The 25,626-nt window shown below is 38.6% G+C and overlaps 1 protein-coding gene and 1 pseudogene across 3 annotated transcripts in view; one reads left to right on the forward strand and one right to left on the reverse strand.

Annotated features, from left to right (window-relative positions):
- The window catches only part of SUSD1 (sushi domain containing 1), a 365,003-nt gene that overhangs the window by 197,228 nt on the left and 142,149 nt on the right, over window positions 1–25,626 (reverse strand). For all 3 annotated transcript variants that reach the window (XM_069085316.1, XM_069085318.1, XM_069085317.1), the window contains 3 exons: window positions 24,500–24,597; window positions 21,855–22,041; window positions 7,873–7,967 (listed from right to left, as the gene is read on the reverse strand). In XM_069085316.1, the coding sequence (XP_068941417.1) occupies window positions 7,873–7,967; window positions 21,855–22,041; window positions 24,500–24,597 (380 nt within the window). The remainder of the gene's footprint in view (window positions 1–7,872; window positions 7,968–21,854; window positions 22,042–24,499; window positions 24,598–25,626) is intronic.
- Window positions 10,688–12,254, forward strand: LOC138158955 (glucose-6-phosphate 1-dehydrogenase-like; annotated as a pseudogene).

The following is a 25,626-nucleotide window of genomic DNA, read 5'->3' on the forward strand; positions in this document are numbered from 1 at the left end:
GTACTTACACCCACGGCCTGGGAACAAAGAAGTGCTCAATGTTCACAGGGGAAAACAATTAGGAAGAAGATTTTTGGCTCTATAAAGCTTGTGCCTGGAAGAATAAAAATTGGCTCTCTACTTTCACCATTCTGGGAGCCCCATCTCTTTTTATGCATCCACTCACAGTCTCTGGGTACATGATTCTTTCTCAGCCCTGCTTGGGGATGGCAGGGCTCCCATACTTTCTCAGCCCTGCTTCGGGACGGTAGGGCTCCCCATAACTAGCTCCTCACAACTGACCCCAACTCAGACCAGGTAAGCTGCTAAACCCCTACAGCCTCCAGTTGCCAGCACCTGATGCCCCAGCACACAAAGCCAGGGACCAGGTTCCAGGCTACCAACACAAAAGCTTGAGTCAGTGCCCTCTGTGCTCCAGCAGTAGATCTAAACTTTAAAAGTCAGGAAATAGACAAACACCATGAGCAAAAAGCAGAAATGGGCCATGACCACAGATTTTACTATGGGGATAGGGAAGATCAAGACACAAATTCTTAAGAGGACAGCATTGTCAATATATCCACATCCAAAACTTCAAAGTGGAATATGAATGGGTCTAAAGCCCAAAAAGCTTTCTTGGAGAAGATCAAGAAGAATTTTAAAAGTCAAATGAGAGAGGTAGAAGAAAAAATAGGGAAAAGAAATGAGAGGTATGTAAGAGAGAACCAATACCTTGAAAATGGAAGGAGAAAAATTAACTGTAGAAAACACTAGGCACAATAAAAACAATTGGACAAATGGAAAAAAGAACACTGAAGAAAACAACTTCTTAAAAAATAGAATTGGCCAAATAGAAGAAGAGGCACAAAAACTCACTGAAAAAAACTCCTTAAAAAGTAAAATGGGCCAAATGGAAAAGGAGGTACAAAATCTAATAGAAAAAAACAATTTGTTGAAAATTATAACTGGGCAAGTGGAAGTTAATGATACCATGAGACAAGAATCAGTCAAACAAAATCAAAGAATAAAAAATTAGAAGAAAACATAAAATACCTCATTGGAAAAATAACTGACCTTGAAAATAGAACCAGGAGAGATAATTTAAAAGCTATTGATATACCTGAAAGTGGAGATCAAAAAAAAAAAAAAGCCTGGACAGTATCTTTTAAGAAAACATCTAGGAAAACTGCCTTGAGGTCCTGGAATCCGAGGGTAAAATAGTCATCAAAAGAATCCACCAATAACCTCCTGAAAGAGATCCCAAATTGAATATGCCAAGGAATATTGTAGACAAATTCCAAAATTATCAGGTCAAAGAGAAAAGACTGTAAGCAGCCAGAAAGAAAGAATCTAAATATCATGGAACCACAGTCAGGATTATGCAAGACCTTGCAGCTTCCATATTTAAAGATCAGAGGGCTTACCATATGATATTCCATAAGGCAAAGGAGCTATCTTTCAGGGGAGGAGATGGACATTCAATGAAATTGGGGACTTCCAAACCTTCCTGATGAAAAGACCAGGGCTCAACAGAAAATTTGACCTTCAAATGCAAGACTCAAGAGAGTAAAGGTAAACAGGAAAGAAAAAAAAAAACATGTTATTCAACGAAGGCAAACTGTTTACATCCCTACAAGGGAAGATGATACTTGGAACTTTTGAGAACTATATCTTTGTTATACCAATTATGCCAATATATATGGGGTACATATAGGCAGAGGACATGAGTATAAATGGACTTTGATGTGATGATAAAAAAAAATCTAATTGCATGGTAAAAAGGGATTGTACTGGGAGAAGAGGAAAAGAGGGTGCAGAAAAGGATAAATTATATCACTTGAAGGGGCACAATTACCTATTATAGTAGAGGAAAAGAAGAGAACTTTACTCTTGTCAGATTTGAGTCCAAGTGGGAATAACATAATCAGTCAGTTATAGAAATCTAATTTACACTATAGGAAATAGGAGGAGGAAAGGGAAAGAATAGGGAGGGGGTGGTAGAAGAGAAGGATGGAAGAGTAAGGGAAAGGGGGAAGAAAAGGGAAGGAACTAAAACATTTGAAGCAGAAGAATACACACAAAGTAAAGGTAAAAGACTGGAGCAGAATATATTGTGCTTCAGCTGAAGTAAAAAAAAAAAAAGTAAGGGTAGCAATCCTGATCTCACATAATTTCAGACAAAGTAAAAGCAAAAATAGATCTAATTAAAAGAGATATGGAAGGAAACTACATCTTGCTAAAAGGTACCATAGACAATAAAGTCATATCATTACTAAACATATATACACCAAGTAGTATAGCATCCAAATTCTTAAAGGGGAAGTAAAGGGAGTTACAGGGAGAAATAGACAACAAACTCTACTAGTGGGGGACCTCAACCTCTCCCTGTCTGAACTACGTAAATCTAACCACAAAATAAACAAGAAAGAAGGAGATGAACAGAATTTTTAAAAAGTTAGATATGGTAGTCCTCTGGGAAAAAAATGAATGGGACAGAAAGAAATATAACTTTCTCTCAGTGGTACATGGCACCTACACAAAAACTGACCACATATTTTGGCATAAAATCCTCACAATCCAATGCAGAAAGGCAGAAACATTAAATGCATCCTTTTCAGATCATGATGCAATAAAAATTACATGTAACAAAGGGTCATGGATAGATAGACTAAAAATTAATTTAAAACTAAATAATCAAATCCTAAAGAATGAGTGAGTCAAACAACAACTCATAGAAACAACCAATAACTTCATCTAAGAGAATGATAATAATGAGACAACATGCCAAAACTTAAGGGATGCAGCGAAAGTGATTCTTAGGGGAAGTTCTATATCTCTAAATACTTAACATGAATAAAATAGAAAAAGAAGAGATCAATGAAGTAGGCATGCAACTAAAAAAGCTGGGAAAAGAATGAATTAAAAATCCCTAATTAAATACCAAATTAGAAATTTTGAAAACTAAGGGAGAGATTAATAAAATTGAAATTAAGAAAACTATTTAAAAAAAAAAACTAAAGAAAACTAATAAATAAAACCAAATGCTGGCTTTATGAAAAAAAAAACAAATAAAATAGACAAACCTTTGGTCAATTTTATTTTAAAAAAGAAAGAAGAAAACAAAATTACCAGAATCAAAAATGAAAAAGTTGAATTCACCACCAATGAAGAAGAAATCACAATAATTAGGAGCTATTTTACTCAACTATGTGCCAATAAATTTGACAATCTTAGTGAAATGGATGAATGTTTACAAAAACATAAATTGCCCAGATTAATGAAAGAGGAAATAAAATACACAAATAATCCCATTTCAGAAAAAGAAATCGAACAGGCCATCAATGAATTCCCTAAGAAAAAGATCAGGGGCAGCTAGTTGGCACAGTGAATAGAGCACCAGCCCTGGAGTCAGGAGGACCTGCATTTGGATCCGGCCTCAGATACTTAACACAAAAACTAGCTGTGTGACCTTGGGCAAGTCACTTAACCCTAATTGCCCTCCAAAAAGAAAAAGATCAAACCTTTATAGAACAATTAATTTCAATACTATATAAACTATTTGGGAAAATAGGTAAAGAAGGAGTTTTATCAAATTCTTTGTATGATACAAACATGGTGATATTTGTATCACCTAAAACAGGAAGTCAAAACAGAGAAAGAAAATTATAGACCAATTTCCTAATGAATTTTAAATAAAATATTAGCAGAGATTACAGCAATATATCTCAAAGATAATACACTATGACCAGGTAGGATTTATATCAGGAATGCAGGGTTGGTTCAATATTAGGAAAACTATCAGCATAGTTGACCATATCAACAACAATACTAACAGAAATCATATGAATATCTCAATAGATGCAGGAAAAGCATTTGAAAAAAATATAATACTCATTCCTATTAAAAACACTAGAGAACATAGGAATAAATGAAATCTTCCTTAAAATGTTAGGTAGCATCTATCTAAAACCATCAGCAAGCATTACAGGTAATGGGGATAAGGTTCCCCATTTCCAGTAAGATCAGGGGTGAAACAAGGTTGTCCATTATTGTGCCTGTTATTCAATATTTTACTAGAAATGTTCACTTTAGCAATAATGGAAGAAAAATTAATTGAAGGAAGAAGAATGGGTAAAGAAACAAAGTTATCACTCTTTGCTGATGATATGATGGTATACTTAGAGAATCAAGTAAAAAAATTACTTGAAACAACAAACAACTTTAGCAAAGTTGCAGGATATAAAATAAACCCACATAAAACATCAGCATTTTTATATATTATTAAAAAACTCAACAGCAATATAGAAAGAGAAATTCAATTTAAAGTTCCTGTAGACATTACAAAATATTTAGAAGTCTCTCTAACAAAACAAACCTGAGAACTATATAAACACAATTATGATATACTTTTCACAGAAATAAAGTCAGACCTAAATAACTGGAAAAATATCAGTTGCTCATGGGCAGGCTGAGCTGATCTAATAAAAAAGACAATTCTACCTTAATAAATTTACTTATTTAGTGCCATGCCAATCAAGCTACAAAAAAAAAATTTATAGAGCTAGACAAAATAACAATAAAATTCATCTGGAAGAACCAAAGGTCCAGAATATCAAGGGAATTAATCAAGAGAAATGCAAAGAAAGGTAGCCTCGCTATTCCAGACCTTAAATTGTATTATAAAGCAGCAACCATCAAAACTACTTGGTACTAACTAAGAAATAGAATGGTGGATCAGTGGAATAGGTTAGATACACAAGACACAGTAGTCAATGCGTAAAGTAATGTGCTGTTTGATACAACCCAAAGACACCAGCTTCTGGGATAAGAATTCACTATTTGAAAAAACTGCTGGGAAAACTGGAAAACAGTATGGCAGAAACTAGGCATAGAACAATATCTTATACCCTATACCAAGATAAAGTCAAAATGGGTACATGATTTAGATATAAAGGCTGATACTATCAGCAAACTAGGAGAGCAAGGAATAGTTTACTTGTTAGATTTATGGTGAAGGGAAGAATTTATGGCCAAACAAGAGACAGAGAACACTATGAAATTCAAAATGGATTATTTTGATTACATTAAATTCAAAAGGTTTTGCACAAACAAAATCAATGCAACCAAGATTAGAAGGAAAGCAGAAAGCTGGGAAAGAATTTTTACAGTCAGTGTCTCTGATAAAGGTCTCTTTTCTAAAATAGAGAGAGAACTGAGTCAAATTTATAAGAATACAAATCATTCCCCAATTGATAAATTATAAAAAGATATGGACAGGTGGTTTTCGGATGAACAAATTAAAGCTATCTACAGTCATAAATGCTATATTATATATATAATGCTCTAAATCACTATTGATTAAAGAAATGCAAATCAAAACAACTCTAAGACATCACATCACACCTGTCATATTGGTTAACATGACAAAAGAGGAAAATGATAAATTTTGGAGAAGATGTGAGAAAATTGTAATACATTGTTGATGGTCTTGTTAAATGATTCAACCATTCTGGAAAACAATTTGAAACTATGCCCAAAGGGCTATAAAAATGTACATAACCTTTGACCCAATAATACCACTTCTAGGTCTGGATCCCAATGAGATCATAAAAACAGGAAGATGACACACATGTACACAAATGTTTATAGTAGCTCTTTTCATGGTGGCAAAGAATTGGAAATTAAGGGGATGCCCATCAACTCTGCGGAATGGCTGAACAAGTTGTGGTATATGAATGTAATGGAATACAATTGTGCTATAAGAAATGATGAGCAGGCGAACTTCCTAATAACCTGGAAAGACATATAAACTAATGTTGAGCACCAGCATCATAAATGAGCAGAACCAGAAGAACACTGTACACAGTAACAGTCACACTGTATGATAACTGACTTTGATAGACTTAGCCCTTCTCAGCAATGCAAGGATCTAAGACAACTCCAAAAGACTCATGATGGAAAAATGCTATCCACACCCAGAGAAAGAACTCTGGAATCTGAATGCTGATCATAGCATACAATTTTCTCTCTTTTTTTTCCTGTTGTTTTGTTTCTGCTTTTTCATGGTCCCTCCCATTCATTCTAATTCTTTACAACATGACTAATTTGAAAATATGTTTAGTATGAATCTATATGTAGAGCCTATATAAGACTGCATGCAGTCGTGGGGAGAGGGGAAGAAAAATTTTAAACTCAAAAGTTCATGCAAGTGAATGTTCAAAACTAAAAATAAATTAATTTTTTTAAAAGAATAGGGATGGGGATGGAGAACAGTATACATAAACACATATATATTTATAGCTACAGAGAAACATATCTAAACTTTATTGTGGGCTTCTGGGGGAGGGATGTTGGGGGGAGGGAAAAAAGAACAAAATAAAAAAGTGCACAGCAGAGAACAAAAGAAAACTCACAAGGAAGCAAAGATGGACAATTCTCAACACAAGTATTATTTATCATACAGGATTTCTTGAAATGAAAATTGTTACATATTTTGAATCCTCATATTCTACTATACATACTTATGCTTTTTTTCTTTCTAACTTTGTATTTAAGTTTCAATATCTAAGTTTATGATATGTTTTTGTTTCTTTTCTCTATTTTGTATTTGTGTTCTTATGTTTGAGTCTAAAATAAAATTTTGAAGAAAAAAAATACCTAGTGTCAAAAACAATTTTTTTCTTTAAAAAAAAAGAATAGGTATTATTTAACTCTTGGCATTTTTCTCCCCAGCACCTAGAAAAGTGCCAAGGGAGGACATAATAGGTGCTAAATAAATGTTTATTGGTTGGATTACTGATTGAGTTTAAGACATCAAAAAAGAATAAGAAGGGTACAACAAGCTTCTCTTTCCATCTCACCATGGCTTTGCTGGGGCTGGAGTTGAAGCATCATTTGGGACTAGTGAGATTCTTTTTCACTATCCCCAATAACACTCTAAATGTACATTGTTTGATATCATTTATATTCTGGTTAGCTCCTCCTATATGCAAAAATGTGAGGACCCTCTTTTTAAAATGAAATTATTCCTCATTTTCTCCTCATTAGTTCTCTAAATGAGATTTCTGAATTTTTTTTTGGGGGGGGAGAAGGCTAAGCAATTGGGGTTAAGTGACTTGCCCAAGGTCATATAGCTAGTAAGTGTGTCAAGTGTTTGGGGCCGGATTTGAACTCAGGTCCTCCTGACTCCAGGGCCAGTGCTCTATTCACTGTGCCACCTAGCTGCTCCCTGATTTTTTTTTAAAGGCACACTTTTGTGTCTTTAGTTAGACCACACTTTGTGGTCTACATGTGGGCATGTAGACCTTCAAGAAATTACCTAAATTACAAGTTCAGATGACTATTTTATAAGAAAATGAGCTATGATCATTCACATTAATATTAAAAAAAAAACCAAAATAAAGGATGTAGGCTCAGAGTTACTGAAATACAGGAAGCATCTGATTTCCTTGTGCAGAACTCCTATATCCAAGGGAATAGGGAACTCCCTCACTTAGTCACTAAGTCTTAGCAGATAAGTTCTAGGGAATTGCCTAAGACAAAAAAAGTTAAGTAAATTGTCCAGGGTCACGTAGTCAGACATAGGATTTAAAGACAGGTCTTTCTGAATTCAAGTTTATGCATAATACCACACTGTCTCTGAGCTCCAAAGCTATTACCTGCTATTAATAGGCATATGTGATAGTATTTATAAAATATTTTGAGATCCTCAGTTCCAAGATTTTCTCCTTAAGGATAGGGACTTTATTTTATTTACTTTTGTATCTCCCTCATTATCTAACTGCATGACCTATGGTAGGTATCTAGTAACTATTTGCTGATTGAATAAATGAATGAATTATTGAATGAATGAATAGCTTATTTTCCAGTTAGTTCAAAAGAGGAACATCTTACCTGGTACATTTCTTCTTCTGCAGTGTCTCTAGGATTCCTCGTCCATTTCAAACAGGTTTCATTAAACACTGAAACATCAAAGGATCCATCATCATCTGCACAGTGAAAAGAGAATATTTTTTTAAATTGTCACTTTTGCACAAACTATCCAGGTTAAGTATTGTTTAAACCCATAGCCACCCTGGGGCAGTGACAAGAATGGACACAGAAGCACTGCCTCCTTTGACAGGGAAGTGATATAAAACAGACCACTGTTTGTCCAGTTTCCACAGTGTGTCCTCCCAGCTTTATATAGCTGACACAGGCTATGAACCTTTCTTTGCTTCCATTGAATTGGCATTCCCAATGCCTTGGGTTTGACTTGGCCAGGCCTCTGGTTTGCTTTCTTGTGTCTCAAAGTGGAGACATGCCTCATTTGCCCTGAGGAATTCTACTCTGGACCCTGATGACTGCCCTTAATCATCATAACCTGATGGTCCCATTTTCCCCTGCACTCAGGGCTTTCCTCTTGCTTTGTTGAACTCTGGATGGAATGTCATAGGAAGGGAAAAAAACTATCTGCATTATGACAAAGATGAAAACAAGTGACCAATAGTCAAAAATGCATTTACTAGAACCCTCAGAATAGGATAGTTTTAACTCTCTGGAATGATAGAAATCATGCCAGGTAGTTGAGTTAAAGTAGCAGATAGAGCATTGAACTTGGAGTCAAGAAGACCTGAGTTTGAATCCTGCCTGACACTTCAATCAATTAATCAATAAACATTTACTAAATGCCCACTGTGTGCTAGGCACCATGCTAAATGATGGGAATACAAAGAAAGGCAAATGACAGTCCCTGCCCTAGAGAAGCTTACAATCTAACAGGGGAGACAACATGCAAACAAATATGTACAAACTACATGCAAAATAAATAGGAGATAGAGAGGCAACTAGGTGGCACCGGCCCTGGAGTAAGGAGGACCCAAGTTCAAATTTGACGTCCATCACTTGACACACTTACTAGCTGTGTAACCTTGGGCAAGTCACTTAATCCCAATTGCCTTGCCTTCCCCCTGCAAAAAAAAATAGGAAATAACCCAGAGAAGGCATAATTAAGAGGGTTTGGGGAAGGCTTCCTGTAGCAGGCAGGATTTCAGCTGGAATTTAAAGATGTTAGGGAGGTCCTGGGAGGGAGAATGTTGCAGACACATGGGCCATCCCAGAGCCAAGAGATTCCATCTTTTGTGTCTTGTTTGTGGAACAGCCAGGAGGCTGGTGTCAACAGATCAAAGAAAATATGTCAGAGTAAGATATAAAAGGACTGGAAAAATAGGAGGGAACTACATTATAAAGGGTTTTGAATGCCAAACAAAGCATTTTGTATTTGATCCTGGAGGCAATAAGAAACTACCAGAGTTTACTGAATGACATGATCAGACCTGCACTTTAGGAAAATCACTTTAGTAGCTGAATGGAGGAGAGATTAGAACAAGGAGAGATCTGAGACAGACAGACCCACCAGCAGGCTATTGCAATAGTCCAGGTGTAAGGGGTTGAGGTTCTACACAAGAGTGATGGCAATTTCAGAGGAGAGAACGTGTATTCGGGAGATGTTGCAAAGGCATTGGCAACAACTTGGATATGGGGAGGGACCTACCCCTATAGTGAAGAGTCTGGGATAACTTCTAGGTTTCAAGCCTGAAGGACTGGGAAGATCATATTGCCCTCTACAGTAATAGGAAAGGTGAAAGGAAGGGAGAGTTTAGGGCAGGGGTGGGAAACCTGTGGCCTCCAGACCACATGTGGCCTTGAAGCATCAGGTTCCCTACCCCTGTACCTAGGCAAATCACTTAACTTCTCAGCCTTAGTTTCCTAATCTATAAAACAAAAACATAATAAGTTACAACAGCTGCCTTTCAGGGTTGTTGTGAAGGTCAGCTGAGAACGTATGTGAAGTGATTCACAAAGCTTAAGATGCAATATCAAATGTGAATTATTATTATTAAAGGGACAATGAAGAGAGTTCTTTTCCCAGGCAGAGCATGACTCAGGAACCACTCAGCTATGCACTATGGAAGTAAATGAAGATGAAGACAGACCTGATTTCAGATACAGCACAGAAAAGTCATTTTATGCCTCCTACTGGTCTTTCACTCCCTTTGAATGCTCCATTTTCTTTTCTTTGAGTAGGCAGAATATAGTGCCTGAGTGATGAATCAGAGCAAGGCTGCCATAAAAAAAAAGCTCTAGAGAGCCCAGCAATCACACAGCTAATGCTAACACTGAAACAAATTTTATAACAAAAGAACATCACATTTTCTTCCCCAGGTAGAAAACACTTAGATTTCAGCCAGGTTTTTCTTCCCCAGGTAGAAAACACTTAGATTTTAGGCAGGTTTCCCCCCCCTCCCAACACCCTGTGTATTTATGAAATGTCAAAACAGGACTTTGATCTCTCCATTTTATTCCCTCCATTACATAAAGGGAGAGAGAGAAAGAAAAAGACAGAGACAGAGAGAGATAGCAAGAAACAGAGAATAATGACAACAATAAATCATTCTAGAGACAGACTTGTCTACAGAATTTTAAATGTCACTAACATGTGGTGCAAGACAGTTGCTTAGCTGAAAAGCAATTATCACAGAGAAAAGTAAAAGGATAATTTTTTTTAAAATAACAAATCATAGAAAGTTCAAGTTTTCTCCTATGTCCTTACAACTTTAACATTTTAAAAAGGGGCAGGCAGATGAGGCATTAACAGCCTCGGGCCTGGTCTTCGCCCTTCTCTGCCAGCTCAGCTGCTGATCCAGGATCCAGAGGTGATCCTGGATCTGATAACAGCATGGCAGAGTAAGTAGCCTTGAGCCATACTCAGGTGTGTGGGATTCTCTGGGAACAGCTGTACCAAGGTGATACCTTCCACCAATCAGACACACACATATTCATCATTATGGGAGCCTCAGGTGACTTAGCAAAGAAGAAAATCTACCCTACAATCTGGTGGCTGTTCCATGACGTTCCGTGACAGGCTCCTCCCCGAAGATTCCTTCATCGTGGTCTATGCCCGCTCAGACTTCACTGTGGATGACATCCGAAAGCAAAGTGAACCCTATTTTAAGGCCACTCCAGAAGAGAAGCCAAGGCTAGAGGACAGCTTCCCTCAAAATTCCTACGTGGCAGGCCAGTATGATGAACCAGCCTCCTTTCAGCATCTCAATGCCCACATGAACTCCCTGCATCATGGGCAACAGGTCAACCGCCTCTTCTACCTAGCTTTGCCACCCATTGCCTATGAAGCTGTCACTAAGAACATCAAAGAGACTTGCATGAGCCAGGTAAGCTGGAACCAGGTCATCGTGGAGAAGCCTTTTGGAAAGGATCTTCAGAGCTCTGACAAGCTGTCAAACAACATTTCCTCACTCTTCCAAAAGGACCAAATCTACCGGATCGATCACTACCTGGGCAAGAAGATGGTACAGAACCTCATGGTGCAGAGATTTGGTAATAGGATCTTTGGACCAATCTGGAACCAAAACAACATTGCCTGTGTCATCCTGACCTTCAAGGAACCCTTTAGCACTCTTGGCCAAGGGGGATATTTTGATGAGTTTGGGATCATTCGAGATGTTATGCAGAACCACCTCTTACAGATGCTTTGCCTAGTGGCCATGGAAAAGACTGCCTCCACCAACTCTGATGATGTCTGGGATGAAAAGGTGAAGGTCTGCAAGTGTATCTCAGAGGTGAGAGCGACTGATGTGGTCTTGGGCCAGTATGTGGGGAACCCAGATGGAGAAGGGGAAGCCACCAAAGGCTATCTGGATGATCCCACAGTGCCCCAGGGCTCCACCTCTGCCACCTTTGCTGCAGTGGTCCTCTATGTGGAAAATGAAAGATGGGACAGGGTCCCCTTTATCCTGTGCTGTGGAAAGGCCCTGAATAAACGCAAAGCAGGGGTGCAGCTACCGTTCCGGGATGTGGCTGGTGACATCTTCCAGTGCCAGTGTAAGCGGAATGAGATGGTGATTCAAGTGCAGCCCAATGAGGCTGTCTACACCAAGATGATGACCAAGAAGCCAGAGATGTTCTTCAACCCGAAAGAGTCTGAGCGGGACCTGACCTATGGCAACAGATATAAAAATGTGAAGCTGCCCAATGCTTATGAGCTCCTTATCCTGGATGTCTTCTGTGGGAGCCAGATGCACTTGGTGTGCAGTGATGAGCTTTGGGAAGCCTGGAGGATATTTACACCCATACTGCACCACATCGAGAGGGAGAAGACCCAGCCCATTACCTATGCCTATGGCAGCTGAGGCCCTCCCGAAGCAGAGGAACTGATGAAGAGAGTGGGCTTCCAGTATGAGGGCACCTACAAGTGGGTAAATCCCCACAAGCTCTGAGGCATCCTGGCAGCTCACTAGCCACCTCCCCCTTGTTTCCCATTCCCAGCCTCCATGTTCATTGTCTCAGCACATCGGCCTCACTTTGGGTCTGTCTGTCCTCTCTCTCTGCCCTTCTCCTGTTCATATTCTGCTCACCCAGCAACTCTTGGGACCACAAGACCAGGAGCCTGGCCCTGGGGAAGAGGGAGGGCCCCACTGAGATTCCCTGGCCCTCTCCACTCTCAGCAGCCCCCGGCACCTAGTCACCACCTCCTCAGCCCTGTTTACTGCTACACTGGGTCTGCCATTCAGCAGCTACCAGACATGCTTCCACCTGCTTGAGTTCCCAGAGCCAGCTACATTCCAACAGCAGTCACAGGAGGTGGCCTTGCTTCCCTTCAGGACTGCAGCTTTATGAATACAGAAAATTACCAAAATATATATATATATATATTTTAAACAGGGGTTTAATAAAATGATAAAATATTTTAGAGCCTATAATTAAGGATCACCTTTATCTGTCTCATTACAACTCCTTCATTTCAACCAATACATTCTTTCCACCTTCAGAATTGGGACACTGCCCAAAATACACTAAGCAAAATTAAAATCTACCATGACCAAGAAAAAGTGCCTTAATTTTCCATATATCTACCCAAAGCACTTCCTAACATTCTTTGTTCTTTTGTTCTTTCTTCCGCTTCTCTCTAGAGAATTTTCTTTTCTCCTTTATTTCTCAGGTTGACTATGTACATTATTTTTCTGGTTAGTTCATTTACCATATCCTTCCTGTTTCAAAAGTTTTACTCCTCCAGTTGTCCCCACCCACAACCTTAATTCTTCAGAACCTCTCCCTTCTTCCTTTCCTGTCTCACACTCCTGTATTACTCTCCAGTCTTCAGAACTCTAGGCTCTCCAAATTAATGGCTTCCCAAACATTGTTATCACTGACCTTCCCAAAACGTGTTTCTGAATATCATTTTTCTTCTCATAGCTTGTACCAAACTGTCAGAGGAACAAGAAAGCCTAAAACCTAGTACCCCAAAACTAACTTGCACACAGACGCCACTACCTTATAATCCAGCCAAGGAAATATATCAAGGTAGCATGATATCTTCGGTAGAGTTTGAGAACAAATCCCTTTTTTTCCTGTCTTCTTAATGATCAAACTCAATTTCTACCCAACTTATAGAAGCTGAGTGAAGGGAGGAGGTAGAGAAGCTCTCTCTGCAACAAAATAATCCTAGCAATATTATTCATAACAGTAAAAACCTGGAAATAATCCAATTTCCAATGACTGGGAAATGGCTGAACAAATTTTGATACATGATACTAACAAAATATCATTATACCATAAGAAATGACAAATATGGGTGTAAGGAGGGTGAATCATGGGAGTTCCTCATGAAATTGAAGAACTCTCCAAACACCCTAATAAAATTATAGAATATAGGCCATTGTTAGGCCTAAAAAATTGAATTAATTTACCAATCAGAGTGATGAGATTACAGGGTATGGACCATTATTTTGAAGACAGTTTATAGAATACAGTGCTTAGCTGAATGAAGAGTAGCCACCTCTTCTCATTCTCTGTAAATGCAAGCTGGCCCAACTCTCCAAAGCTTGGATATTGAGCACTCTCTCCAGCTATTCTCGTAGTGTTCTTTGAGGAGGGAGGAGAGATTGCCTGTGAAGCACCAACTTTGATAACTCTCTCATGGATAACTCCAAGCTCAAGAATTCCTTGATTTAAGAATCTGAGCAGTGGACCCAAATTCTATACTGGAGAGAGAAAATTTCTGAATGCATCCTGATCCTTGAATAAGGAATAAGACAGTCTGCATGGTTCTTGTATTGCATTCTACCTGGAGAACAGAGCCAGCAAGTTACTTAGACAGTGCAGTTACAATGAAAAGGGAATGTGCTTGATTATTAAGCTCCAAAGAATGTTCTACTTCGAGAGGGAGTCTAAATACAGGGTGATACTAGCGGTTCCACTGGCAAAAAATAACAAAACATTACCCTAAAAGCAATCCCAAATTCAGTTCTCTTTTGAAGGATGAAGCTGATGAACTATACGAATGTTTTATGCTTTTGTATTTGTTCATGGGTTCTTGGGAGTCTTTGGGGTTTTACATATTTTCTTTAGGGTGAAATAAACATTGTCCTATAGCTGAAAATTATACTGTACATTGAGTACCTGTGGAGTACATGGGGTACTGCCACCCACCTTAGACACCATGGACGTGGTTATATCTAGTTTTTATCCTGAAGACTTTTCTGGATTGATCTGGGCAGGGCAGCAGGCCAAAAGGAAAGAATCTGATCTTTTGAGGTCAAGCTCCCAGGATGAAGATCAGTACATATGAGCCTAGAATCTACCTAGAAAGGTAGATGGATTACATGACCCTTCCCCAAAACAAAAGACTTATTATATGAGGTGATACAGAGCAAAGAGAGACAGACCAATATAACCATATGCACAGACTACAACTATAGAAACAATTATAAAAATAACAATAAATTCCAGGGGGAAAAAAATCACACAAGAAAAAAAAAAAACAGAAGAGACATGGAAACAAATGAGATAATTTAGGCAGATTGTCTTGGAAAGAATAATGCATCTGAACTGAGACAACCTGTTTTTTTTTTTTAATCCTGTCTCTTCTATTGTTTACCAATGTGACTTAAGTTTCCTTCTGTAGGCCTCAGTTTCCTTATCTGTAAAATAAGGAGATTGGACTGGATGACTTCTAAGCTTAGGATCCTCAAGTATTTCCATGGGAGTTGGGGATGGTTCCATGAACTTTAGTTCATGAGGCCCCACTGTCTGTGACGAGTATCCTGGTTTTTCCAAGTCCTTCCCCCCCCTCCCCGCCCCCTCTCTGTGAAGTCCTAGCACAGTTCTCCTTAAGCATAGTGTAGATTTTCTGTGGGTCCATCAGAGAACACTGAATCTGCTTTTTTCACCCTGGTCAGTCTGTTCCTACGTCCCAATACAGACACTGCAGCCAGAAACTGCTGTCTCAAGGATACTTCTAAGAAGTAAATAAAAAATTGCAAACACTCTAATCCTCCAAATTTCACAAGGTTCTCCTCTGATCAAAAAAGACCAAGGACAAAGCTTTGGCCAAGTAACTCTCTTCCTCCCCACCTCCAAGTGATTCTTTCTCCCAGGTGTGGTTGAAATGTCTTATACCACTAAGCTAAAAGACGATTAAATCTCTAGGTTCTGAACTGCCTCACTACTTTACAGATAACCAATCCAAAGGGCATAACCAAGTTTTCTCAACCAATTCAAACATTCTACCTGTCTACTCCAATTTATTCAATGACTTTCAAAGATATCTAAATTGATCAAGGACCTTTTCACATTTAATCTAAAGATTATGAGTGATTGATTCAATAGAGATGTGCTCTCAGGTCACAGAAAATTTCAGTTCCTTTAATGGGAGTAGAGGTGATCTGATTGATTGAAATTCAGTTTAAATTCCCCCATCTGCTAGAGGTGTGTGTATATACCACACACACATGAACACACATGCATGCACAAGCATGTGTGCACACATACACACACCTGTATTTAAATTTATTGATGGTTCCAGCTCTAAATCTATGATCCTCTGAACTGAAGAGCAGGAAGTGAGGGAGCAGAAGGTTTTTGTTGTTGTTCAGTCTTTTGAGTTGTTTCTGATTCTGTGACCTCATTTGGAGTTTTCTTGGCAAAGATACTGGAGCGGTTTACCATTTCCTTGTCCAGCTAATTTTACAGATGAGGAAACTGAGGAAAACAGGGTTAAGTGACTTGCCCAGCCAGATTTTAACTCAGAAAGATGAGGCTTCCTGACTCCAGGCCTGGCATTCCATCCACTCTGCCACCTAGCTGCCAAATGCCACCTGCTTGGCAGACTTTAATTCAAGGACTAGATCCTACTACTATGCTTCTGAAGATAGCTATGGTCTGGTCTCTGTACTCCTATAGAATTCTTGTTGTTGTTAAGTCCCTTGTTTTCAAAAAGGATCAACAATATCACAGGGTGCTTGAATTGGATTTCAGTGAGGCAGAATTGCACCAACTTGTCAGCCTCACTCTGTCTTCCGGAGTCATAGAAGTCCAGTGGCATGACAAAATTTGGGACAACTGTTGATGGCCCAGGATGCAGTGGATGGTCTTGGCATCTTTGATGTCTGACCAAGCTCTAAGCATTCCACAGCACCTGCTTCAAGCTCCCTTCATGGCCACTGGAATAAACTGTTCTCAGCTGCCTATTCCACTGGGGGAATTCTTCACATGCTTGTGTGAGTTGGGAGGTAGGGGGTGTCTACTCCAAGCATGCCAAGACTTCCTATAGAATTGTATTTAACACCTGAATAAATCTGCACTGAAGCACTGACACCTTCAGGGATTGAAAGCCCATTTACCCACTGTGGTTTGATATACTGTTTAAAACATCATATAACAGGAAAAAATATTGTTTTTTTATTATTTGCACTCCTGCCTTTACTTCCCCCTCCCATATTACTCTCAGGCAAAGGTGTCAAACACACAGCTGGTGGCCTAATGCAAGCAACATCATTCCCAAGTGTTTTCCAAACCAGACTGAAATGTAGTTCCTATCTGAGTTTAATGTGTTGATGTATTCATTTTTTTAAAAAGAAATAAATAAACATGTGTGTTTTTCCATGTCAGTATACAGCTTGCAGGAATCCATATGGACAGTTTAGCACCACTACCCTCTACCTTACTACCAGTACCTTGAATTTGACATCACAGCTCTAAGGAAAAGCTTTAGCCTTTTAGCAAACAACCTAATTAAGTACTCTTTTTTCCAAAGCATTATTTAGGATTTGTATTTCATGATTCAAAAGATCTTGCTCTTTTTTGGATAAAGAAAAGTAATGGCAATTAACAATAGAAGGAAAGACTAATTCTATGATCAAAGATCTAATGCTAGAAAAAATTCCAGTCACCATCTAGTCCTGCCCCCTTATTTTATAAATGAGGAAGATGAGGCTCAGAGAAGTGACTCAACATAGGTCACTTAAATAATTAGTCTAGGAGTCAGGATTTGGAAACAGGTCCTCTGACCCCTGATCCAGAATCCTATCCATTGAACCACACAGCCTCTCCAAGAGAACACAGGTCTTTCAAAGACTACTTAACACACCAGGTTGATGGAAAGCTTGGTTATCAGATCAACCTGATTTCCTTGAGTTATCTATAATACATGTGCCTGGCACACAGGAGAAATTTAATGATTTCTTGTTGGTTGATTAAATGGAAGCTATACTCGACACAGAAGGTCATTGAGGAGTCATAAAACTACAGATGTTCAGAACTGGAAAAGAAATTATGGATCATCTAATCCAACCCCTTAGCTTGAAAAATGAAATCCAGGGCGGAGCCAAGATGGCGGAGTAGAAAAATGAAATCCAAAGAATGGAAGTAACTTGCCCAAGGCCATAAATATACTTAATGACAGATATTGAACTAGAACATCGAGTCTTTGGATTCCAAGTCCAGGGATTTTCCCATTACAGCCTGCTAAACACTTTTTTTTAAAAAAAGAGTCCGTTACATGTTGTTTTATTCAATTCAGCAGAACTTCATTGTGCTATACCTCCAGGGATATGCTGGTATATGTTTAACAACTGACTTTCCATTAAAAAATTATACACACACACTTTTAAATTTAATCTACATTATTAACATTTCCTTCATCAATTTATTTTTCTTGAGGTAAATGTCTGAGGCTGGATTTGAATTCAGGTCCTCCTGATTCCAGGGCTGCTGCTCTGTGCACCAAACCACCTGGATACCCCCATCCTTTTCTTAAGCATAGACCAGAGGTATCAAACACATTGCCTGCAACACTTCCATGGATAGTAAAACTAGAAACTGGGAAATATTTAACAAAATAAAGATACAATCCATGAATAATATTAATGTGTAATTTTTCAACTCAATATGCAGCCTGCACGGGTCCTTATGAACATCCAGTGGCCCCCGTTTCTATATGAATTTGACATTACTGGTCTAGGTAATCATCAACAACAAAATCAGATCCCATTCTGTATCTTGGCCAATTTTCAAAGTGTAAAATGCTCACAATGAAAACCACAATCAGCTCTTGAGAGCCTGAAAAAGCTGGATCCGACACACCCCTGTATACCTCATTATTATATATCTTAAATAATAGAACATAAGCTCCTTGAGGGCAAAGTCTAGCCATTCTTATCTTTGTATGCCTAGTGTTCCAGCTCAGGGATTGGCATGTAGTAAAAATGTACAATAAATGTTTGCTGAATTGAATTAAATATAATACAAACATATACCTACCCTCAAAAAAAAAAAAAAAACAACTTGACCTCAGTAGATGAGGTGCTCATGGTGAGAATGAGCAGGCAGCAATATAACAAATAAGACATTTCAAAGGAGAACCAGAGTTAAAAATATCATCAGGGATATGTATGCATTAAAAAATGAGTGTAGAATAACAGAACAGCCAAGATGCTACACTTGTATCATGATGATGTCAGGAGAAATATAGGAATGGCTCCCAGTAAGCCGGGTCTACTATAGGAGCCAAGTCACCAGGAAAGGCAGGCAAAGATGGGATACAGTTGGCATCATTGGAAGGACCATATAAATTGATGAGAATCATAGTATAGGGTATTATGGATTATGTACATAGGATAACATCTGAGTACCCCAATATCAGTAAAGTACTAGGTAACAAAACCAGTTTTTGTTTAGTTTTACATTTGGTATAAATGATAAGTTTCTCATGGGGCTGGGAAGAATATATGGTTCTAATAGAAAGCATGAAGGAAAAAAATATGTACTTGGCCCTTGTACAGGTCAATTTAAAATGTGGCTCTATTTTGTGAGCTAAAGGGAACAATCTGACTATGGTTAGGAAAAAGAAATGATCTTTTTATACAGAATTGTAAAAGAAATGAACAGTTTCTGTGAGCAAAGAGAGGACCTACTGGCAAAGCTAATCATTCTTAATTGAATATAATTTAGAAAGAACACCCATCAATATCAGTTAAATGGTCATTTAAAGAAAAATAATTTGGTGAGAACACTGAATATCTGTCTTATCGACCTAAACAGTGGCAATTGGGTTAGTAATGAAAGAAAGACAAAGGGGACATCATGGTATTTAGGATTTTTTTTTAGTTAATTAATTGGGAGGCAGCCATAGGGATTAGGGCTAGGTTCAACTCTTGTCTGGAAACACAGCACATATACACACTAATCCCACTCATTCAGATCAGAACTTTGCTGACAGTTTTTAGTCTTTGAGAACTATCTTGCCCAAGTTTACAAAATTAGTGTTTATCAGAGGAAGAATTTCAACTCAGATTCTTTTGACTCCATAGCTATGTTGTTCATCCTTCATTCTCAAAGGGAACCAATGACATCAACTGGATTTAAGTAAGGCAGAACTGTGCAAAATCATCAGCCTCACTCTCTCCTCCAGTTATTGGGAGTTCAAGACATAGGTCAGAACAATTGCCCTGAATGTAGTGGGAGACCTTGGCCTTTCCTTGTAGTGGAAGTTAAGGCCTTTCCTGAGTCTTCAGCAACACCCATTCGGTAATTAAAGGCTAGGTAAGAATTGAGGCAAGAGATGCTCTAGTTTGATCTCAAAAGAATCAGTCTGGGAGGGGAAGACCTTTCCCCAGGGTTTCTGCCCAGAACAGAAACCACGGGTTATTTACACTCACTCTGAGTCATCAAAATCCAAACAATGAGCAAGTGAGACTTGGGCTGGGACCTATTATTGACCAATCCATAAGAACCAAAGTAATTTGAATCTAAAGGCATAGTCAAGTAGCTCCTGTTGAATCCCAATGGCCTTATCAAAGCCTGATTTACCAGGGCTCTATTTTTTAAAATTATAAATGAAAACTATGTAAGACAAATTGTCCTGGTTTTAAAAAAAATAGAATAAATAAGGATGTAAAAAAAAACCCTAGCCTCCAAACCCCAAGATATCTTGTGAAGTATATTCGATATTTCCTTTGGGCAGAGCACTTATATCTAAGTATGTTACTCCCCATGTGGACAGAGGGAGAGGAGCAGGAGGAGAAGAAGAGGAGGAAGGAAGGGAGGAAGGAAGGAAGGGAAGAAGGAAGGAAGGGAGGAAGGGAGGAAGGAAGGAAGAAGGAAGGAAGGAAGGAAGGAAGGAAGGAAGGAAGGAAGGAAGGAAGGAAGGAAGGAAGGAAGGAAGGAAGGAAGGAAAGAAGGAAGGAAGGAAGGAAGGAAGGAAGGAAGGAAGGAAGGAAGGAAGGAAGGAAGGAGTAGCATTGCTTTGTTGAAGCCCCAGTGTGGCAGCTACTACTACTCACAGATTGTTGTTTATCCTTCATTATCCATTAGGCAAGGTTCTTTCTCTGTCAGTCCTTGAGTCTGGATGACCTGAGCTCAAATTCTACCTCAGACATTTAGTGGCTGTGTGACCCTGGGAAAACCACTTAACCTCTCTGCTTACCTCAGTTTCCTCAACTATAAAATGGGCAACTAGGTGGAGCAGTGGATAGAATGCCATGCCTGTAGCGAGGAAGACTCATCTTCCTGAGTGCAAGTCTGGCTTCACACACTTACCAGCTGTAAGGCTATAGTTAACTATAGCTATAGCTTACTTGCTATACGGCAAGTCACTCCAGTATCTATACCAAGAAAACCTCATTGTGAACCCACTGAGGGTTTTCTTGGCAGAGAAATACAATAAAATGGTGATAATAACAGCACCTACCTCCCAAGCTTGTTGTGAGGATCAAATGAGATAGCATTTGTAAAGCGGCTAGTACCTTATATAGCACTTAGTAGGTGCTATATAAATGCTAATTATCAACATTGTTATTATTATTAGCGATTAATGTTATAGCATTTTGTAGAAAGGTCACTAGCCCACAAATCTTATTTATTTTGTATACTACCTTTACCGATATTCTGCAATGTGCTTCTAAGTGGATTCTATTTTGTCTACAAATCTAGAGCTCTGTTCTTCCAACAACAGCACACCACCATTGTTCATTCAGGACACAATTATCAGGCTCTTTAAGCATCTCAAGGTAGAAAAAGCTAATGGCTGAGGTAACAAAAAAAAAAAACCAAACATTCTATCAGTCAGTCAGTCAGCCAATAAACATGTATTGAGTACCTACTATGTACCAGGCACTGTGCTAAGCACTAGGAGACAAAGGACAAAAGACAGATCCTGCTTTCAAGCAACTCACAACTGAATGAGGGAGAAAACATGCAAACAATTATGTACAAGCAAGACATATGCAGGACAAATGGAAGAAAATCAACAGAAGGAAGGCCCTAAAATTAAAAGGAGTTGGGAAAGACATCCTGTAAAAGATAGAATTTTACCTGGGACTAGAAGGAATCCAGAGAAGCCAGGAGACAGTGATGATAAGGAAAGCATTCTCCTGCTTCCCAAAGTACTCTGGGGCTACGACATCTCCCATCTGGTGAGTGAAGAAGCCACATCCCACCCCAGACACTACAGAAGTTTCCTTACATTACCCCCACTTTCATAGAAGGGAGTAGTCTATGATTTAAGGGTCATACATTAACCCAACTTCTTTACCACCTACCAGCCATTTGAATCCTGACAGTTACAGGCACTGAGAGCCTAGGAAAGGTAATCCCAATGGTCACGGTGTAGTTGGTACCCGGATGAAGATGTAGGCAGACCTCAGGCTCCTGACTGCTTGTGGTAAGGTTCAATAAGTCCTCATGGACAAACTCTGTCCCATCTCGTTGCTGTCCTTGAATGTGTATCTGTAATAGGAGATGAGTTGTCAGTGTTTTGGATGAAAAAAAAGATGACAGAAACTCTTTTTATTGAACTCTGACTTCTGCCCTCTCCACCCCAAACCCCCAAACTTCATTCCACACTAAGCTACTTAGCTGAAGGAGATATGTCATGAATGAATTGGCCACCAGGCATCCATGTACCTAAAAACAGGATCCCATACAGTGATTAGTAAAATGTTCAATGTTTATTAATTTGATATTGATGACAAATCATCTAATAATAGAGGGCTAATAGGGCCATTGCTATGTAGCTGACCATCCTCTTCTGAACAGAAGATGGCCCACAGTAGAGACCTTTGCTATCATTTGGTAACCCTCTACCAGCAAGTAAAATGCAAGCTATTCTAACTTCCAGTTCTCATTTGGGGTTGTGGGGTATATGTGTGTGTGTGTATGTGTGTGTGTACATACATATATATATACATATATGTATGTATATGTATATATGATCTCAGGAATAAATATTAGTCAAAATACAAGCAAACATAACTCTTCTTTTAACTCAGTATGTGCTTGAAGAAAAGATGTGGGAGAACAAATATAATGTTATTGGTCACTTATTTTTCAGTTGTACCCAATTCTTCATGACCTCATTGGGGTTTTCTAGGCAAAGATACTAGAGTGGTTTGTCATTTCCTTCTGCAGCTTATTGGACAGATAAGGAACTGAGGCAAACAGAGCTGAGTGACTTGCCCAAGGTCAGACAGCTAGTAAGAATCTGAGGACATATTTGAACTCATGAAATCCCTGCCCAGTACTCTATCTGCCTACCTAGCTGCCCAATAAATACAAGTGATTTTTTTAACAGTTAAAATAACAGTTTAACTGAGTAACAGTTTAAAGAAATCAGTAACAAATATACTAATTTTTTTAAACTGTTGCTTATTCTTTAAAATTTTCAGTAGAGGTTTGGCATAGTTACCTATGCCTTTAGTCCTTGCAACTAAGGCTATCTCATCACTTGAGCTCAGGAGTATTGAGCAGAAGTATGGCTAAAGCCAATCAAATGTCTGCATTAAGTCCAGTCCATACAGATATGGTGAGAGATATGTATACATCATCCCCCACAGAAACATGGAGCCACCAACCTACCAAAGGAAGGGAAAACCAGTAGGGTTTTGGAAATGGAGCAGGTCAAAGCTTCTGGGCTGGTTCATAGTGGGGTCAGGCTGCCATACTTCTAGCCTAGCCAACATAGGAAGAACCAGCCTCAAAATAAATAAATGTATCAATAGATAAATGAGTGAATAATATTTTTCACATTTTAATAATATTTAATTTTAATAATATTAAAATTAAAATTTCAATACAAACTGGCATAGGAATTCCCTATATTAATGATTCACTTTTAACAGGAGGTCCTTCCTGAATCCCTGTTATTAAAACTGGATTCTATAGAGACCAAACGATAACCATCTTCAGTAGGATTTAGTCCTGCATCTATAGTCTTCAAAGGACCCTTGTTCCTCCTCATCTTCCTCCTCTCCATTTCATAGGATTTGGAGCTATAATCATCATCAAGCACATCTAAATACATGTAAAGGGGTGTGGGAGGAGGATTCAGTTGCATAGATCAATCAAATCACCCCCACAGAATTTAAAGTAACTGTCAAGCTACTGTGTTTTGATTCATTTATCAGCACATCTCTCTAGACTTTAGACAAAATGTAGAAAAATGTCCTTCATCTGAAATGTCCTTGAAAGCCCTACTCCGTTGCTTTTTATTATGTATCTACTTATTGTTAAATCACTTTACAGTTACATCCTACTCTTCATAACCCCCTTTGGGGTTTTCTTTAGCAAAGACACTAGAGTGGTTTGCCATTTCCTTCTCCAACTCATTTTAGAGATGAGGAAACTGAGACAAACAGGGTTAAGTGACTTGCCTAGGATCATGCAGCTAGTATCTGAGACTGGATTTGAACTCAGATCTTCCTGATTCCAGGAGCAGTGTTCTATCCACTGCATCATCAGCACTACTTGTATGTGTACATATTGTTTCTCTCCAGTAGAACAGAAACCCTGTGAGGGGAGGGACTATTTTGGTTTTGCATCAACAGTGCCTAACACATAGTAGGCATTTAACAATTGCTTATTAAATTGATAAAGAAAGGAACTGGACCTGTGAATTCATTAGTATCTAAGGTGAGAAAATTCATCAGTAACTTCTCTGCAAAACTTCTAGCCCTAGAGAATTGTCTAGAAAATCAAAAGGTCAGAGTGACTTGACACTCTGCCTCTAAGATTAGACTAAAATGAATTGAAACAGTATTGGGATTGGACAGCAAGGAAGTTCCCAAAGGAACAGGGTCTTAATAAATATGGTCCTAATCACTGCTATACTTAATTAAGCCTGTAATTAAATTTTGACACCAATATGCTCTCTTTTCTGCAAGGAAGAAAAACCAATTGTTTCCCTTACCAGATAGACTGTCTTCAAGTCCTTTCTTTCTGGACTCACTCTCCACTTCACACAGGTATTATTAAACACAGATACATTTGTAATCGATGCCTTTTTTTCTGGATTTAAAAAATATATATACAACAATCATTAATGTGGCCTTGAAAAATCCTAATAGAGAACCATGAGAAAATGACCTAGTTTATTTGCATCAACAACATTACTAATATTCACTGTTAATGATTTGATATCCATCAACACAAACTAACCCAGCAACAATTTGAATGCTCATACATAATCCATGAAACCTGGGCTGGTCACATAAGTATTGGCTAAGGTGGAAAGGAATGATTCACCCACCCCAACCCCTCCATCTTGAGATGAGAAGTTCAGCTTGTGATTAATCTGGCAGCCCACTGGGGGCCACTGTGGTTCCAATTACCCTGAAGCTAAAAGGGGCCCCATGATGAATCGGCAATCTCACAGAGTACTCACACTAATCAAGTAAAAGGACATCATGACTTGGAGGTTAATTCCAAGGTTTTTGATAATTCTAAGAAAGGCAGAGATAGATGAAGCCCTACTACCACTCTTCACAGACAGTTGGCTCCCACAGACTAGAGAGCTGAGCCTAGGAATATCTGTTAAGGTAAACACTAACCTCTCTACCATATTCTGTGAACTTGCATGTTTGTTCGAGCTTAATGAGGAGCTCATTGATTTCTCTGGTTTTTCATGTTTGTTTTTAAATGGAGGCCCATGTCAAACAACATCCTATCTATGCCTAAGCTCTTCCCTGGTATCACATAGGCCTCTATGAAAACTGTTAGCTTCCTAGTAGCCCAAGTTAAAGCAGCATCTATAAGACACCAGCCAGTTCCCTCTCAGGGATTTAATTCTAGATGTGATTCATAATTTCTTTAAAAATTAGTGAAAAACACCAGTTTGTCATCCCTGGAAGAAGTCCTCATTCTATCAAAAAACAATATTCCAGATGGTGCTGGCTTGATTTTTTTTTCCATCATGCAAGGAGAAGACTAATCTCTAAGCCAGGGGTTCTTAACCTGGGATATGTTAACTTTAAATACTAGATAGATAGATAGATAGATAGATAGATAGATAGATAGATAGATAGATAGATAGATAGA

The sequence above is a fragment of the Petaurus breviceps genome, unplaced genomic scaffold, assembly GCF_028583685.1.
Source record: "Petaurus breviceps papuanus isolate PSGF00001 unplaced genomic scaffold, PetGlider_PUasm1.0 175, whole genome shotgun sequence".
NCBI classification, from domain to species: domain Eukaryota; kingdom Metazoa; phylum Chordata; class Mammalia; order Diprotodontia; family Petauridae; genus Petaurus; species Petaurus breviceps.